The sequence below is a fragment of the Anarhichas minor genome, unplaced genomic scaffold, assembly GCF_050575085.1.
Source record: "Anarhichas minor isolate MPS153535 unplaced genomic scaffold, ASM5057508v1 ptg000073l, whole genome shotgun sequence".
NCBI classification, from domain to species: Eukaryota; Metazoa; Chordata; class Actinopteri; order Perciformes; family Anarhichadidae; genus Anarhichas; species Anarhichas minor.
The window spans coordinates 5078822-5098546 of record NW_027466519.1 but is presented as its reverse complement, the minus strand read 5'-3'; the positions used below and the strand labels follow the sequence as shown (position 1 = coordinate 5098546).

General features: G+C 39.9%; 1 protein-coding gene across 1 annotated transcript in view; it reads right to left on the bottom strand.

The window, feature by feature from the left end:
* Positions 1-19725, bottom strand: part of lrrtm4l1 (leucine rich repeat transmembrane neuronal 4 like 1) — a 114419-nt gene that overhangs the window by 9394 nt on the left and 85300 nt on the right. Inside the window, exon 3 of the mRNA XM_076079460.1 lies at positions 12793-14423. Within this exon, the coding sequence (XP_075935575.1) occupies positions 12793-14423 (1631 nt within the window). The remainder of the gene's footprint in view (positions 1-12792; positions 14424-19725) is intronic.

The window sequence follows — 19725 nt, the reverse complement described above, 5'->3', positions numbered from 1 at the left end:
TTAAGTATGATATAGTCGTTGTAAACCTTTTTTATTATTCCATTATTTCTACTGGACAGTATTTTGGCCACTGGTTGAAGGGGGGCATTTTTGGCATCGGTACGAGAGAAGATGTAAATTACAATAGACTCAATGTAAGGATCATGATACAAAGCTTTTTAGATGATTAATCATATTCCGTTTGGACAGATATTGTTACAATCTAATTTTATTAGAAGTAAAATGGAAATCAGTCATCTAAAATGATGCCTTTCAAAGTAGTGTATACGCTGTATATGCTGTGTCTTCAATATTTGATTTTGACCATGCAAAGCTGTTGGTGAGTGAAAACACTGTATATTGATAGCTTTGTGATGGCACTGTTACAGCTGGCTGTAGATAAAGTGAACCAGATGGAAAAATGACAGTTGAAATTAAATCTCACCAATATGAAGTTCTAGTGAAGGAGTAATTTGACCCATCATCAGTGTCATTGGCCCCATTCACACTTAGTCTCTCCATGTGCAATCTCTATCGACAGATTCTGCATGTAGTCCGAGTAGCGGCGATCAATCACCGTCGAGCAGGCTTTGGTTGAATGCAGGTAATTCCGTCCATGTGGAGAGCAATAAAGGCGGAACGCATTCGCTGAAATGCAATCTGGGATTCCACCGGTTATCGTCAGATTTTTAGTGGTTTAAAATGAGTTTATAAACTGGCTACTTGTAAAAACAATCTGGTTGTACACATAGTCTCCAACTCCAGTCCAGCATTTCAAGTTGCTAATTGGACTGTAAACAATGAGCAGCGCACATTGGCCTGGGTATCCGCTGGCTGCACTGGAACCCAAGAAATATAGACCGATGGCTGATGTTATCTCATGCATCTTGGATGAATTGCTCTGTTTGATCATAAAAAAAGCTCAATTTAAATGGACTCAAGGTTCATTCGAGACTGATTGAAATCTTGTGGAGTGTTTTGAATCTGGCCAAATGGAGAGACGGATGCATCTTCATCTTTATGGAAATGAAAACAGTGCAGATAGCAGCTGAAGTCACACTAAAAGTACACTAGTCTTATCAAAGAAACAGAAAAAAAGGCTCCAGCAGTTCACGTGATTCAGTCATACAGGATGTGCAGCTGTTGTCTTTGAAGACAACGGTCAGATGATATGAAATAAGAAGGCGGATCAGGCTCACAGTGAATGGTGCCGCATTCAGTTGTGTTTCTGGTACTTAAGAGGTCAAAGCGTTACATATTTATATAATTTTTATCTCAGAAATAGATAATACTTTAATACTTTGTGTAATGCGAGGGCTAAATGTTTATGAACCCACGTTAGTTTCCCGGCTTGGATGAGAGGGCGTAAAAAGTGACATTCCTAAAACTCCTCTTATACGTCTAAGGGTTGGTGGGACATGCTACGGAAATTTAAATGCATCCAAATATAACAGCACTCTTGAGTGTTCTTATTAATACAACCAAACACAAACACAGTTCCATCTTTAGGCTACTCTGCCTCTAATTTCTAGTTTTCTGGCCAAAAGGAAAAGCATGTTTAGTTAATTACTCAAGCTGAACTATAAAACTTAATTGACTTAGTTTCAGAGAGAACCGTGCCATGCCGAAGCTGTGCCAGTGTTTTGCTGTGTTTAATGTTGCCAGTGGAAACTACAAGGCGTAGGAATTGTTTGTCTTCTTATCCTTTTGTTAAAGGCTTTTCAATCCTGTTCACATGTTCCCGAATCAGCTGAGACTTTGATATAACAGGATTTGATCCTGAAGAACTGCAATAGCTACAGGAGACATCTTTTTTCCATTTCCCTCCCCTTCCCACTGGAGTGGCTGTTGACACTTGCCAGAGGGTGCAATTGTGCAATTAGCGCTCCTACTGCAACTGCTAGCGACAGTGTCATACTCTGTTAAAAAATATCAGGCATAATGTGACATTTAACAGAATATGGAATGCAAATGATAGCATGATCCTTGAACTTTTTTCAAGAGCCCTGGTATGAAAACACTGTCAGGGTTTTTTATTCAAACGTAAAACCGTACAAATGGAACGTGAAAAGGAGTTAAAAGGAAAAGCACAGATTCCCTCAGGAACTGCGTCAATTTAAATTAATACATTTAGAAAAATATTATGTCATAACATGTACTAAAAGTATTTCTTCACACAGGGTTCCAGCACTACTTCTTTCCCACAGTGGGTCTGCAGTTTATGGCATCAGACTCTGGGATGCTGATCTACGTATGTAAGCGCAGAGCCCCTGTTTGGTGTTGCTTTAGCGTACGAGCACCTTGAGTGGAGTAAAAGGCTGTACAGCTCATGATGAGGAACCTCTTTAATTAAAGGCTTGCTCATATCATTAGTGTTCTTTTTACAAGACTTGATTAAAGGAGAGAGGTATCAATTTGGTAAGAAGAACAAAGCAACAAATGATCAGGGCTGGATAATGCATATTTGGTAAAACTACCTTCAAACCAAGGATTTATCATCACAGAGACACTGAATATCAAGCAGTTTAGGAAAAGTTATCTGGAATTTAGCAAAACTCACCACGTATACATATAACACAATCAGACAATTCAAGGCTGCTTTATTTAGTTATTATTTTTATTGTATATTTGGTATGTATCACGCATTGCTTATTTTTGTCACTACCCACCAGGGTCTTTACTTCATTATGTATAATAAATCCTATCTATATATTATTCCTACAGACTGGTAAGATGCTAAACTGTATTTCATTGGACAGCTATACTTACCAATACAGTTGAAAGTTAAATCGGACCTAATATCGATATGGTTACACTTCATTTCAACGAGGTCTATTTAGAATCATAAGCAGTATACAAACAATTAACGAATGGTTCATAACACGATATAAAACATTATAGTGCACTTTTAAGCTGATACGGAGACATATTTTAACATTCATAACTGTGGTATAACCACTTAATGAATGCTTGATGACACATGATAATCAGGCTGTTGTCATTTACACTTTGTACAAAAAACATGATCTAGATGACGGTCAGAACTTTGGAAGAGGAAACAAAACTTTCCCTCCATATTTATTTCCCCCTACGATGGCATCAAATTGAAGCTTTTCAAACATTACGCCGAAGCAGAAAAGCAAATGTAGACGTCATTACTCTGTGGCCTCTGTGGGCGGCTGTTGCCTGATTCGAGCAAAACGAACATGCCTATAGGGCAGCACCATTCAGAAATATGTGATCTCCACAAATGGCTCCCTTCTGAGAAAAACACTTTAATAATTTAAACATTTGCTGAGGAGGACCGAGAGCCTTGTGAAATTAAAAGTAATGTGACTAGTAGAAAAGAAAAGAAAAGGACTGCAAATACAGTTCATTTTCAGCAAAAGCAGCAACAAAAAGATCAAGACAGGACAAACTTATATAATATAGACAGTGTCCAATATTATTCTGATAATACTGGCAACTTACAATATGGCACTCCAGAGAAAACTAAAAAAAAGGTGTGAAATGTATATTGATATTCTCTAACTTGAACTGAAAGGTGATTTGTTTTTAAACCTTGGAGCACAAACCAATGAACTGTGCTGAAGTGTACTGACAAAGGGCTTGTATTGTCAAATTTATGAAAGGCTAACATATTTTGGAGTGTGCTGACTCTTGAAGAGTAGAAGCATTTAAGGGCTTTTAACCGGACCGCCTCACGGTTTCAAGGTTCAGGACGCGTGGCAGGACAGCTTTGTCTCAACCCTTCATAGCTGGTCACTGCTGTGACCCTTTTTAAGGAGCTGCAGCCCTGCTCTCCCTGCATAGAGGTAATTTCAAAGCACCTCTTGCCCATTATCCACCAACCTCAATAGCAATTGAAATGGCATGGAGCCTCCTTCTTTCCTCGTGTGATTCCAACTGATTTCCTGCAGGCTTTATTTCCCCCTGATCCTCTGAACTCAGTTGGCTCACAGTTGCCCATAAAACTGCAAACTAGGAATCAAAGGTGCTGCGAGCGAAGGTTAAATAAGAAAAAGGGGTCCATGGCTGTAAGTAAGTTTATCCCTCTAAGTTTGTTCTGCTCAACAAATTATAATGTTTCAGCAGTCTGTAAGTCTGTCCACCACTTGGGTGCAGACTGGTATGCCATATTAGCTATTGGATGGATTGCCATGACTCAAACTCAGATGGTGAACACGGTAAACATTGAACCTGCTTGACATCAGCATGTTAGCATTGTCATTGCGAGCATGTTGGCGCGCTATTAGCATTTAGCTCAAAGATACGCTGTGCCTTAAGTACAGCCTTAAACAGCTGCCGGCATGGCAAGAGTGTGAAAGATTGGAAGATACCAAGTCAAACTCAAGACTGCTAAAGCCTCGTATCTACCTCGGCTGGACTTAGTATGGAACAAGGACTGAGGATGTTGCCCTCCATATACAGAGTAGCTGCAAAAAAAAGAAGAAGAAAGGAATTTCTGAAAAACTTCATGGCCAGTATGGACAGGAGTTTGTTTGCAGCTTGTGGATATTTGTTTCTCAATAATCCCTTTGGTGTATAAAGTGTCAGAAAATGTCAAAAAGAGTCAATCACAATTTCCCAAAGCCTAAGGGGACATCTTCACATTGATGTTTTTGTCACAGAGCCAGACAGACCACATTTATTGTAAACCCAAACGATTTTCTCTCTACTATGACAAGACAAAGAAAAGGGGGGATTTGACATGCTAATTGTGTAATTGCAATGTTCGAGTTTGGCCAGGGACCTTTGTTGCATGTAATTCTGTTTCTTTCTTTACCCCAGTCATTTTATGTCAAGGCTGGACGTTTTGTAAAGAGGTACAGTTGTCATTGTCGACCAACTCATCAATTTATCAGTTAATCGTCTCAGCGCTGTATCCCACATTCCATACTTTACTAGCCGTAAAGTTGTACGCACTTTGGAAAGAGACTGTGTGAGCGAGTGTAGGCAGGAGTGTTGTTCACTTTAATTACACTTACACTTTTCGGTGGAGTAGTGTCATGATACTGCTAGTTACTTATCCCCTCTCAGCACCTGTACATGTTAGGGACGGTTATGTATTCATGCCAGTGAACCGTGGCAGAATAAGACGTTTGTGGGCTTTTGAAAGAACAAGTGAAGGTGAGTGGGTTGATACTACTGCTATCTGAGGACAAAACATGCAGGGGCCGCCAAAGCCCGTGGCAAGAGTAAAAAGGAGGGGGTTATAAAATTAAATTTTGGGCAATAGGGCGATAGATGTGGTGAATCTCTTTTTATAAAGCTGCTTCCCTTTTCAGCCCAGGAAACAAACAGACATGCATACACACGGCTTCAAAACTATGCTGTAGAATCTCCTCTCTCTGTGTTTTTGTTGTGATATCCAGCAAAACAGAAGATCCCTATTTGTCTTTGCTGCAGGGCCGAGCCAAGCTCCAGATGCTGCTAATAATACATGGCTCATTGGGGCTTGTGAGTACGTGTGACTGTATTTCTGCATGTGCAATATGGAGGAGGGCCTGGGGCAGAAAGAGCCACGTCTACAACATTTCAGCACATGCATCATCATCCAGTACAGCCTCTGCAGGGAGAAGTTCTTTTGAGGATGACCCAGCAATCGAGGGAAGAGGGCATGAAATTGCCCCTCTGAGATATTTAAGAGGCAGTTGCACTGAATAAGTGGAAATACTTCTCACCAAGAGCTTTGCCGGCATTGTCATCCGAGCAGCTGTTCGTTCACCAAATGATGATAAAACAAGGTGTTTTGCAGTTTTCCTCTGTTTCGTCGAGCAGAAAAACACTTGAGCCAAGCAGAGAAAAACATATATCTCGTGCTAATTAGCCCCCCCGTTTCCTTTAATAGCGGTTCATTTATTGGCTGACAAGAGCAGCATGATCTCGCTCCAACTCCCAGTGTAAGACACTGGGAGTTTAGGAGCTGCATTGAACAGAAACGGAAAGCTTTTTTTAAACTGTAAAAGAATAATTCAGTCTTTTAAAGCTCTATCTTGCTTGATCACAGATATGATGCATTTAATAATTCAAGGCCATAAAGAATTTCATGATGTACACATCCAAAGCTTTTGGGGGGCTGGGATCGGAGAACAAACGTCTATGAGACCAGGTGTATAGTCATTGAGACCTCGCTCCGTGGTACATGCCTGCTTGCACTTAAGCTCTTAATAGTTCCTTAAAACTGATGAAGTAAAGGGGAGAGGGACCCGTAAAATGAAAGTGTTCTTCTACATTTTGTTTTTTGGCAGAACGCCTATCGAGTGGAATGGAACTGGAAGGGAAATTAGCCAGGGGACATGCAAAGTGAGTGCTGTGGAAGGCTGTGTGACATCCTCCTCTCTTCAAAGTGGTCTGAGGGGAGGAGGCGTACAGTCACAGTATCTCCAAAAGGCAGGGAGTGCTTGAGGAGAAGACCGGAGGGAGACGGTGAACGGGCTAATCTGTTTTTTTTTGTCAGTTACCTGCTGCTGCTCTTTTAGACTGTTTTTGTGATTGTTTTTGCTAATAAAGTATTTCTATCCATCTACTTGTCCTTTCAGAGTTGTGCAAGCTGTAGACCAATTTCAACCATCAATCACATATCAGAAAAATGATGACTGGGGATATTGCTAGGATTACAAGTACTCTTATAAATACTCCTTAATTCCAAAGGGATTCAAATTTACCACTGATCAATGTGCCCTTGCTTACTTCCTTTTTGCAACGTGACCATGGCCTATTGTTAGTTTCTGTTAACAGGGAGGTGGAGAGAATTCATGTGTGAGTTCTAGATCTAGTGATTGGCTGTCTAGCCTACATGGTACAGAAGAATTGCAAAACACTGCAAATACTGTATATGGCATTTTGTCCCATTAGGTCCCTGACCATAACCAAGTAGTACCATGACTAACTAACTAACTTAAACTAAGTGGTTATTTTATGTTAATCTTTACCAAGTTGTGTTTGTGCCTAAACCTACCAAAGCACAACAACATTAAATATGTATGGGGATGTAGTCACTGTGACATCACCCATTGGCTTGTGGACTGCCGTTTTGAAGCCTTGAGTTTGGCATTTTTGCCGCGCCATCTTGGATTTTGAGACCAAAATGTTACAACTGTCAGTTCGTAAAATTGATTTATTGTTGTCTTGCAAAATACCATCTGAAAATGCTGAATTTTAAATTAATGAATGAAATCAAATAAAGATAGCAGTACCAACTGGTCCTATAGCTTACTAGTTATTACTGAATTTACCATTTTGGAACCAGTACCTATTGATGATCAGTCATCGGTATATCTCTCTAAAGCAACATCAAACAAAGGTATTTCCAGTTGCTTTTCTTTTAAGTCATCGGAGGTGTCATTTTAACTGACGCAGTCTGACATTTTTATTCATCTCTCAAGGCACCGTCATCATTATGGGGCCACACATGAAAAGTGTTAAACTATAAGGAGGCAGAATGTAACTCAATTGTAATTCACTGTAATTCACTGTCATTAACTCTATTTACAATATGATGTTGGTTTCTTAATAGTAAGACTTTTTGTTTTCGTCCAAAGAAAGAAATATAAAACTATTCCATGATCTAAAAGTGAGAATGCAGTCTTTTTAATCAAAAACCTCATACAACAAGCTTATTTTTCGGGATGAAATGTATTACTATTTAGGCTTTGAACATACCAAAAATACGTGTTCTTTAGTGTTGTGGTTGAAATACAGTCAGATATCGCTGAAGAACTCAGGAATACTATGCCATGAAATGTGTTTTTTTTAGACAAATCCCAATGCAGCCGCAATTTTCTAAAGACATTTTTGTCTGAAAACAACACTAAATATTTAAATACTAACCTGGTTTATCAGTTCATAAAGAGCTTCCCACTGTGTTTTATCAGCTCATGAAAGAAGAATTTACAGAAAAAAACAGAGTGAACCTCATTCTGTCTAGTTATACATTTGTCATTCAATACAAAGTTGAGTAAAAATAGTGTCACCGTATGCTCATATTGCAAACATATTGCAGAGTGTACCACTAATTGTGTATTTGGCGTATTTTAAATCTCCTAAACATGGATCACCCATGTGTATTTCCACTTGTTTTGCCTGATTAGACCTCCGCTAATGACTGTGTGGGCGTGTGGAGACTGTGCTTGATATTTTTCAGTCAGGAAAAGGACTAACTCACCCTCCCCTTTGTGATTACGTGCAACCCGGCCCTACTCGCTCTTTGTGGCTCAACCGCAGCGTGATAACGTTACATAATTTAGCTCTTTCAAAATGAATGGGGTACCGTCCACTTCCTCAATACATGCACAGATTTGTTTTCCCCCCCAGAGGCCTATAAACTATATATTTTCCTGTACATGGGTTTTAAACGTGATTCATCTCGTAGTTGTAGGATGTTGAAAGAGTTTGATGCATACGTGACTTTTACAACACAGTTTGTTGCATGTGCTTTGAGAATAGCGTATGGACGTGGCTGTGTGGTCGAGCGGTGAAGTTGTCTAGAGGTGGTAAATGTACAGTGTAGGTTTCAGTTTGTATATGAATAAACACTGCAGCTTTGAGGCAGTGGGCATGTTCATATTCATCATGGGATGCAACCTAGGTCTGGTCTGTTTAAAATGTACGCAATAACATCTTAAATGAGCAGTCCAGAACATCAAATTGTTGAAATAGCATGACTTTAGCCTATTGTTGAATCAATTCAATTAAAGCCATCCTCAATCTTTTGTTTTAAAAGTAGCTTAATTAACCAGGTCATATAATACGATATCTGTTTTTAATAAAAATGCTTGTGACATCTCAAATGTGGCTTTGATTTACAACTGAACATTAATATTGTAATGAATAGTGTGTATTGCCATTCCGCTTAAAAAATACCAATGACGTTTGGGCCATATCGTCCTACAGTAAAACAACATTCTTACATGTTTTAGTGGGAAATTCCAACAACTCTGTTCACCAACTGCAGAGCTACCTGTTCGGCAATCACCTAAGTTATGTACAAATCTTTTTGGAACCTGACCATCAATAGAATCTCAATTCAAAAGTGATTCAGTCCACTGAAACGCACAATGAAATGTATATGGCACTTCAGCTAACTGGTCCTTATAAAAGTAACCTAAACCAAAAAGGCAGAGTTGACAGCTTATGTCAATGTTACACTTCACATTCATTTACTGGTTACCACTGGCTACATGTCTTTCTGTTAAACAGAAGTTAATCTACATGCTCTGGAGATAGGTGGGGAAACAGTGTTTGTCTATGTTTTTATATCTCTAGCAGTGCCACAACTTTGAGTTATTTTCTTTACTGAATCACGGTTGGCTGAAGATTTGTCAAGCGGTGCAGAGTGTGTTTGTTGGCCGGCTCTTTTGTTAATGCTGGGGTTCAATGATCCACTCGCTAACGCTAATCTCTGGCTGACTTTCTTCTTGCAAAGCTACTTTCGAGGTCGTAAATCCAAAGTGTGCTCAACCACTGGCCTGCTTTGGAGATTACCAACGCTACTTTTGGAATCTCTTGATTCAGACTCGAACAAGACAAACATCCCAACTCAAATATATATATCAGCTTTTTCCCTCACCCCCACTTCTAAGAGCACTGCTAATTATGTAATTTACAATTACAATTGTGGCTCTGGCGAATTGAAAATTGCACTTGAATATTGAAATACTTAATTGTCCAGCCCTAATAGATATAACCAGTGCAGGCTACATTTTAATTAGCTGATTTTATTAGTGTTCAGAGCCTTCTGTGGTTCTTTTCTCAAAGTGGAGACGTTGTAGCTGTGAGATATTCCGACTTACTCCTACGCGAGACGACCTTAACTGCATTTCCCATTCAGCTACTCACATTTACATTCGTACAATATGATGAGAATTTGGTATGAGTGAATGGATTCTGGTGATCTCAGCAAACTCCCAGCATAACTGCATCAAACGTTTACATGAGCGAAAGACCAAATCAGCCAGAGTAGATATCCCCTTCTGGGTTTGAGGGGGCTTTGAGGTTTGGAGTATCCAGCCCCAAAGTGAAACAGACTGTTCTGTTCAAACTCTTTTCCTGCTGGGCTCTGATACCATTCTATGCCGATCATGACAATACCTCATTGAATCCTTCAGCAGGGTGAATGTGTTGTGTTGCCTTTTGTTCTTCCACATTGCCATCCACAGAGACTGCTGGCGCTGCACAGACCCATAATGAAAAGCAGTCGGCTGTGCTGGCCAGCAAGATGGCCCTTTCATCAAACTAAACCCAGCTTACGCCCGCTTCTCAATTATTAAACACCTGAAATAAGCAACAGTGTAGAGAGCCCACCCAGCAAGAAACTACCGGAGAACACCTGTCAGTGATGTTGAAAAGGAGAGATTGTTTTTCAGATGAGGAGATTTGGATTATGTAGAGAGAGAGACAATACAATCACGCTGATTGCTACAGAAATACTTGCAGTGTTGGAGGAGAGAATCGGAACACCTCTTTTGTTTTGTGGCATCGTGTCGTCAAGCTGCATATTGACTCCAGATGCATGACTAACACATCAGGTTTGCAGCTGGGCCCAAAATAAATCGGTCCGTCATAATGTGGATGTGCTTATGACATACTATATTATACTTATAATAGAGCATGGCAACAGCTTCAAAAGGATTATATGTAAAAATGTCAATGTATTTCTTTCTCGTTAAAAATACATCAAAATGTGATTTTTTTTCTTCTTACTCAGCACAAACTTGCAAGTTGCTCAGCAAACATTAAAAATCAAAACTTCTATACCGTGCCATGCGTCACAGTTGAAAATAGGAAGGTACGTTGAAAGGAGTCAAATCTCTCAGTGAGGCAGAATAAAACAGGAATCAATTTGGTCTCACAATAATGTTCTTTAACATTGCCTTTTCAAAATTGCTTATGGTCAACATAAAATCATTATCCAGCACAATCACTACAATTCCTCTGTAGCTCCAAATATTCGCTTTTATCATAAGGAAGTAAGTAAACCCACTTTGTTGTGGCTGTCAAGCTTTTTTCTGAACACAGGACACAAGCAATAATTGCCGTAACTGCAAGAAGGAGCTTGGGAAAATGTTTATAGTCAATGCAAAAAGATAAAAGCTAGCTCTGCTCCACTGTCAATATCAAGAGATTTATGACTCTCACAAAGTGGGATGACATGCTTTGCATCCATTTGACTTTTCCTATGCATTAAAGATGATGACCCCACAGCTAAATCATATATCCTGTGCTGCACGTAATAAACTATCGAAGATAATAATAACAACTTTTAACATTTTTTTTTTCGGTGAAGGAAAGACTTCAGTAAGGTACAGTAACAACAATAATTTGGCTTGCGCAATGTGTAGGATTTAAAAAAGTAGTATGATTACTGTATTATGCAGCGCAGGGAATTCCATTAATACTAAACATCACAAGGAATCTTTACTTTTCATTTCAAAAAGTTTGTGAAAGTTGCAAATAATTGTCTTATCGACATTTGTATACATTTCCGTACCTTTACTCTAATGATATAATACATTTTGAGCCCAAAGTTCAGAATATACAGGATTTAAGGCTTTGCACATTGAGTCTCTTTCAAAGCTATGTTAACTTCCTGTAACTAGGGAGAAGTTACAGTTTGAGGTGGTAATATACCCCGTGGTGTCAGATTTGTTTTGTTACTTCTCTTCACATCTTACTAAACTACTTCTTTTTTTTGTTATTGAACCTTTAAACTCTATAGCACCCATGAATAAATCTGTCTTAGGTGTGCACCTAAACCATGCTTCCTGAGATCAAACAAAGACGCGTGACTGTAATTACCCTGGTTTATAAATATACTCCTTATCATAGCGGAGGGATCCACAGTTAAGACATATCATACGCTTTGGGATTACTGTAGTGCCTCTCCTCTGTACAGATTACCATAAATCTTCCCACACAGCTCAGGGAAACATAAAGGGCAGTTACAGTGCACATCCACAGACGAAAACACAAAACCATAGTCACCTGTGATTGATGTTCAACCTTATAGTGAACAAGTTAACAGCAGCTTTTCAGTTGCATCAATTGCCTCTCAAGCTAAATATCTCACTTAGCCATATGATAACGACACTGTCAAATCCTGATCAAAACCATTACAGTTCACTTCATCCACCACTGCTGTGAATTTTGCACAAATGATGATGTTGTGTCTTAGAGACTGACAAAAGTTATGGCACTTTAGAGGTTTGCATTGGTATATAACATACACATTTCCAGAGAATCTAAGGTCTGTAGACCACCCTCAAAACTCCCCTAAACACACACACACACACACACACACACACACACGGTACAAACACACAGCAAACAAATAGCATATCAGCCATGCCATGCTGATGCAGTGTCAAATTAGTTAGACAGCGTCCAATTATTCATGGTCCATTGAAGTCAACATACCATAAAGAACATTTGCAAAAGAGTAGCTTGGCAATACAAATTTGATACAGAGATGAAAACCATGTTAAAGCCACACTCAATTAACCTCAGAAAACACAACAATGTAGTACTAATGTTAGACAGTGGTCCTCTGAACCCATTTTGTAGATTGCTTTCCCTGAATCGGATTAGTAATTTTCTGTTTTCCACTTTAATGTTTTAAAAGTGAAACCTGAATAATTGGACACATCTAACATTTTAAGTCAAGTGTGTTATGAGCAAAGAGTCAAATATGCTTAACTGTGAATCAACAGTGTCTTTTTAAAGGGCATACTTGATAAAGGATTTACCTCTCTGTTGAGCCTTTGTATTTTGATTTTGATTTTTGATTTTTAGGGCTGAGGCGATGAATCATACCTCACACTCCCTGGAGCCAGAAATTGTGCATGTGCAGGAACCAGTGCCATTGCCTAGCACATCCAATGCCTCTGGTGTGGCTGCAGGGTTGTAGCTCATGTAATACTCTTGGAGCTGGGAGCTCAGATTCTGCTCTGGCTCTGGACTCTTTTTGCGACGCCTCCGCCCCACCATGGATCGCTGCTGCAGCAACCTGGTTGCTCCTGGATAGCGCCGCCAGAACACATAGATAATTGTCAAGATTAGGGACATGGTGAAGAAGAGTGCCACGCTGCCCACAACCACTTTGTGCAGAGTCATGTGCTCCATCTCTGGGGGTGGTATAGGAGTGGGTCGAGTGCGAGCAACTGAGTCTTTTGGGTCTTTGCTCATATGCCCAGGCAGGGTAGGATGAGGAATCGGTCGAGGTCTGAACGGTGGGACAGGACCAAAGGTGCTGGCTGGTGGCATAGATGGAGAGCCGCTAGTAGGGGCAAAGGTTGGTTCACCAGTGGCTTCAGAAATGAGATCTGACATCGGTGAAGGTGTTTCAGTCAGAACGTAATCAGTTTCCTCACAAATACCATGGCTCCTCGTGGCTTCCATAATTTTTTCTCCCTGGAGAAATTTTGGGCTGCTGCATATCATAGTGGTGTCTTTACTACCCCGGAAATTCCTCAACCAAGCCACAAGTGGGCATATGCCAGTTCCACAATCCCACATGTTTCCTGCTAGGCTGATAGAGGTCAGTGAGATCCATGCTGACACCGCCTCTTGAGACACATTAGACAGTTTGTTGGATTCCAGGTTGAGGACTTGAAGGTTGGGCAAGCAGTGAAACACAGCTGGGTCCAGGGTCTGGATTTCATTTCCAGACAGATCAAGTTTCTGCACTGTATACCAAGTCCATGGAAGGCCCTGGTTGACCACCCTAATGCGGTTCCACTGCAGATAGAGTGATCTTAGGTTGGCTAATCGTGGAAACAGAAAAAAATTGATCCGTGAGAACTGGTTGTGCTCCAGATGCAACTCCATCAGCTTCTGCAGCCCCAAAAAGGTGGTGCGGGTAAGAGCCTTGATTCGATTGTAGCCCAAATCCAGAAACTCCAAACTTCGGCATTCCAGGAATGCTCGAATTGGGATGTTGGACAGACCATTTGAGCGTAGGTGTAGGTTTTGTAATTTTCGCAAGCCATGGAATTGACCTGGCTGCAGGATTTCCAGTTTGTTATAGGACAAGTCCAGACTGCGAAGATTGGGAATTCCATGGAATGTTGAGTTGTGTAGGGATGTGATTCTGTTGGAGCTCAGTATCAGCTCTTTAAGCCTGCGGACCCCCTGGAATGCTCGACTGTCAACAGCTGAAATCTGATTATGGTCCAAGTATATCCAGAGAAGCTGGCTGAGGTGAGCAAATTGATATGGCAGCAGGGTGTGCAGTTCATTGTAGCGCAGAGAGAGGCCTTGGCAGCCTACCGAGATGTTTTCTGGGACATCTAAGAAGCCAGCTGAATCACAATGGACGGTTTTCCCCTCACATCGGCAGCTATTGGGACAGGTGCGTTCACCAAAGCTGAACAACAGGGGAGCCCGCAAGAGGAGGAGAAGAGGAAAGAGGAGGTGTTTCAGTCTTCCATAACACAGCAATGGACCTATAAGAGAATATAAGACACAGAAGAAAGAGGGCAATTTAAGGATTTTACTGAAGTCACATTTTCAGATGTTATATGCAAACAAGCCATGTACAAATAAAAAAGTCTGTATCCTCTGTGAAGTAAAAACTTTTCCAACAGATTTGGTGAGTGAAAAATAATTTAAAGCTTATTGTTACATAGTACCAGAAGCATATGAAACAAATAGAGGAATGGCTCTCAGGTGATTTAAATGAAAGAATGATCTTCAGAAGAACATCATGAATGCTTTCTGCAAAATATTGACTTTTGGAAAATTACTTCTGCGGTAATGCAAATGGAATAATGGCTGCAGTGTGAGAATTGTTTTCCTTCAATACTGGTACTCGTTCTGAACGCAGCCATTGCAAGAATCACAATACATACTTCCATACCACGCTTTTTAGTCATCCTTCGATTATGGGTCACAATGCTGGTTTCTGCAAAAGTGCACTTATTGAGGATGTTGCTCTCCTCAAACATATTAATATTCCGAACCCAGACTTGTCAAGGACACAAAACCAACTAGCAGTCTAGAAGTTTTAGAGGATCATATGAAAGTAGTGTTTTTTCAGGATAAGCACCAGCCCTCCACATTCAGTTTTGAACATTTGCCACAGCAAGACCCCTTTGACCCCTATGTTAATTTTACAGGGAAGGTTTTCATACATAAATACATACATACATTTTGATAAATATTTTCCTCTTAACCGTAGTGCTATTCATCAATCTAGATTGTTCTGGTGTGAGTTGCCAAGTGCTGGAGGTATCGGCCTTAGAAATGTCTGCCATGTCTTGAATATAACAGAATAAGATGGCATTTGGCTTGTGGTGCTCGAATTGCATATTATCCAGCTTGTAAGACGTAAACATTAATGGCATCGCTGAGCTGTGACGTGGTGCGGGTATAGATGCACGTTTCTGTGCAGTTATACGGTTGGCGGCTGTAGTTCGGCGCAACACAAATAGTTCCTATACATGAAATTGCTCACAACCAGGTCTGTGGATTATCTTGAGTAACCGGATCATAATTTCTAAAAAGAACATTGAGTTTTAAATATATATTTTTTTTCTGCTTTTACCACCTCAAGCCGATTGATTTCTTGTTCCATTATATTGAAGAGAAGGCAGACACCTCTGTGGCTGATATCTCCAAAACTAGGCAACTCAGACCAAAACAATCTAGATTTACAAACAGCACTACAGGTAAGAGGTTTTTGGGTTGAGCTGTCCCTTAAAAAATGTGAAACTGGCCGTATATTTCTTACTTTTCTTTCAGAGTTGCCAGTACTCTTCAACTCCTTTTTTCCCCCATTTTAAGAGGTTTTCACCATCCTCCATACAATGGTATATGCAGAAGTTTAATACAAAAGGAGACTTGGGTAATAGCAGTACCTGAGTCTCAAAATCCATTAAGGGTCAAGATTCCAGGACCTTGACACAGACCATCAAATTTGGAGAAATATAAAGGTTTGATGGGTGCCATACCCTTCCACTCAAGATTTGTTCTGTCTGATATGACAGTCTCGATTTCTATTTCTCACTCTTGAAGGAACCAGCATTAAGTCTTTGAATATATATATATATATATATATATTTCCATCTGGATCAATGGCAACCTTAACCTTTACACTCAAGGTTACTTATACTGTGTGAACAATCGAGGGCGTATGGCGCCTTTTTATAGTAGTCCTACAATTATAGGACAATGCAGCTGTACAACGATCCTCGATACAGGCAAGGCAATCAAAGATTTTCTATAGCCAAAGAGTGGAATGTTTTTGACTGTCCATATCAGTAACCTGATGCAAAACACTTCAAATGAAAGCTGACAGTTGGCCCTTTTAACCCAAAATAGCCTTTTCAAATTTAAAATTCTTCATCTTGCAATACAGAGCCAACAGTTACAGGATGTGTCACTGACCTAATACATTCTGACTGCACTATATGTCAAGGACACACATCCTTGACCGAGGGCTCTCATCTGGTCTCACACTGAATAATGCTCTGACTAAGGATATTCATATCTCAGGACAACGCTGCTTTCAAATATACTTTTACCTCCCCCCAGGCACCTATCTGCTCTCTGTTCGGTTTTGCGGCAGCTGCTTTGCTGTTAATAGCTAGATTTGAAAATTAACAATGAGAAGCTCATCTAAAAAGGCATAAAGGGAGGAAGGGTTTCAATTTTTGTTTGGCCAGGCTAAAATGACAATGGTTCTGAGTAGGGTAAGGTGAGGGTGGGAATGAAATGTTTCATTGTGGAGATGTATAAAGTAGTAGTTACAGCTCGTATCTAATTAGTTTATTTTATAGGAGGTTTAAAGGTCTGGTGGTTTTTAATAATAATTGCTGCCACAGGCAATTTGTAATTTGAGTGTTGGGAGAACTATCATTTGTTGAATTACTAAGATCATAATTGTGTGCGTGATTGCTATATCTCAGAGAGAGATAGAAAAATGATTTCCTTAAGTGGGGACTATTAAGAGTTCCATATGCATTGGCAACAGGAGTAGAGGTAATGCTAGATGTAATTACATTGCAAGATATTCATATTCAGCATATTGTAGTATTTTTATGAGCTTTTTAATGGTGGGTGGCCTTCCATTTTTTCCCTCCTGTTTTTAGTGAGTTGAGTTTTGTTTTTAAAGTGCTGGTATTGCACAAGATTTAGGTTACAAGTCTCTACATATATTATACATGAACAAAAAATATCTCCATCTATCCATTCGCATACACATTGCAAATATGAGAAAACACATATTGACTAGGGATCCCCCCCTATACCCGGTTCTAAACGGGAACCGATAAGACAGTAGTTTATACACGGAGTATCGGTAAGGTCCGGAGTTAACGGTTCTGCTATCGGTACTTTAGAAGTTATGGTGTGAGGTATACGTGTAAAAAAGCAGTGTTGAAAACCTCCTCTCTCTGTTTCTGTGCCTGTCTTTGCACGAGGGGCGGAGCTGTGCTTTACTCTGACACACACACACACACACACACACACACACACACACCGACTCCGGCTCAGTACAGCGTGAGACACACATCATGGCAGAGAGAAGAAAATGATTGAAAGTGCGGTTACATTGCACGCCAGTAGATGCTGATAACTGTCGTCTCAAATGCAATAAAACCCTGAAAAGTGTGTGAGTTAATACCAGCAGTTTATCAAAACATTTGGCCAACAAGCAGAACACAACTGTGCAGAAATGCTCAGTTTTCTACTGTTTGTCGAGCCGCTGTCCATCCTTGCCCTCTGCAGGTAAAGTTAGCGATGAAATAGTTTGATAATATGCACAGACATAATAAATGAAAGCTAATCGGTTAGCGAATTGTTTAGCTGCGATTGTATTTTAGGGATTTGGGAACTTCTTGTAGATTGTCAGGTGAAGTTGCAGCCATGACCCAGCCCACTCCCCCCTTCCTCAGCCCAATTCCCTTCATGCGAGCAGCTACAGGGAAGATGGCACAGGAGAGGGTGAACAAGTGTCAGAGGGCTGTTACCCAGTAACAGCTGTATTGTTAAAGGCGTGCACCCCTTCTCAACAGTGGAGTCAAAGGGATTTGACAACTAATAAGTCTGTCAGTGTATATTGAGTTGTTTGAGACATAGTTATTAATAAGGGGAGCAGCTGTGTTGTTATAAATTACTGTTATTAGTATATTAGTAGTATATAGTAAGTTATTTTGAAGCTGCTAGTCCCACCACCACTCCAGTCAACACACCTTAACAATACTTGTTTCTTTACTGTAGGGAGATGGCCAAGGCTCTCAACTACATTTACTGTATATTCCTCCCTGTAGGAGTATATTTGTTGTTGGCATTAAAATAGTATAGTCAACAATAGTTATTTAAACATTTCTGCTGTTGCCATTTAAGAAAGACTATTTGTTTACATATGAATAATAAATCAATGTTGATTCTTTTTTAATTGTCTTCTTTTTCTCACAAAATACACAAAAAGAACCGATAAGCAGTATCGATAATAGTACTAGTATCGATAAAATCCTAACGATCCCTAATATTGACAGATCAAGGAAATCAAATTAGTTATGATTAAACATTAGCATCAATTCATGCATATTCGAATATAACTAGTGAACTGTTGACCTGATGTTAGCTGCCCACCATGTTAGCTTCCATTTGATTTGGAAGGAGTTGACTACGTGTACAACACACACACATTTGTACCCTAAAAACCTTGATCCTAACCTTAACCTAAACCTAATACCAACCCCAGCCATTAAACTAAGTCCTAACCCCGAAACAACAGCTCTTGGTCGAGGTAGGGATTGAATAAAATGTCCTCACTCTCAAGGTCTAACACTCAAATTGGTCCTCACAAAAATAGAAGTACAAGAGCACACACACAAATGTTTTGATTTGATATATGCATAAGAAGTTTGACTTTTGACAAGGTTAATAAAATGATAGCACGTGAATGAGATGAATACAAATACAGAAACTGATCATTTTACTGGCAGAATGTGCAACTCTGTATAGATAAGTTTTGGAGAGACATATTGCTTTCCAGAACTTGGTGGACAAACAGACAGAGATTGTTAAAGATAAACAGACGGAGGGAATTCAATATGGAAATGCAAATTCAAAATGTATCAAATAATGTGTGTCGTTGTCACTTTATATTCACATTGACAAGTCTTCAGACAGCTGGCTACATTGCAAGGGACCAGGACTAGAAGTATTTTATGTTCAGAAAATGACTTGTCAATTGTTCTGTGTGCTGACCTAACTAAAATAAATCCTCCGTTGTCTGGCAGATAGTGTGCAGAACACATTATTATGCATCATTACACCACAAATTGTTGGGTGTCACACATCACTGGTACAATTTCTTGCTAAAATGGGTAGCAAACATGCACTGTCACAAATGATCTACAATTATCACAAGCTTCCGGTGTGTCACTATGCTACACCGAAACTGTTTTGAGCCATAACATTACCAAAGAAGCACAGGTCAGGTCATATTGATTGGAATTACATGGATGAAAGTTGTACGTTTCTAGCTTATGTGCAACATGAAATAGAATAGAGGGTATGTGTGCTCGGCCCTATTTACATTTGCAATGTGACTACAAAGAAGCACTCAAAGAGTGCATAGCTTCGCCAAAGCTGAATAAACCAGTCACGTGAGTTGATAGTGTTGTTAGTCACGTGAGTTGATAGTGTTGTTAGTCACGTGAGTTGATAGTGTTGTTAGTCACGTGAGTTGATAGTGTTGTTAGTCACGTGAGTTGATAGTGTTGTTAGTCACGTGAG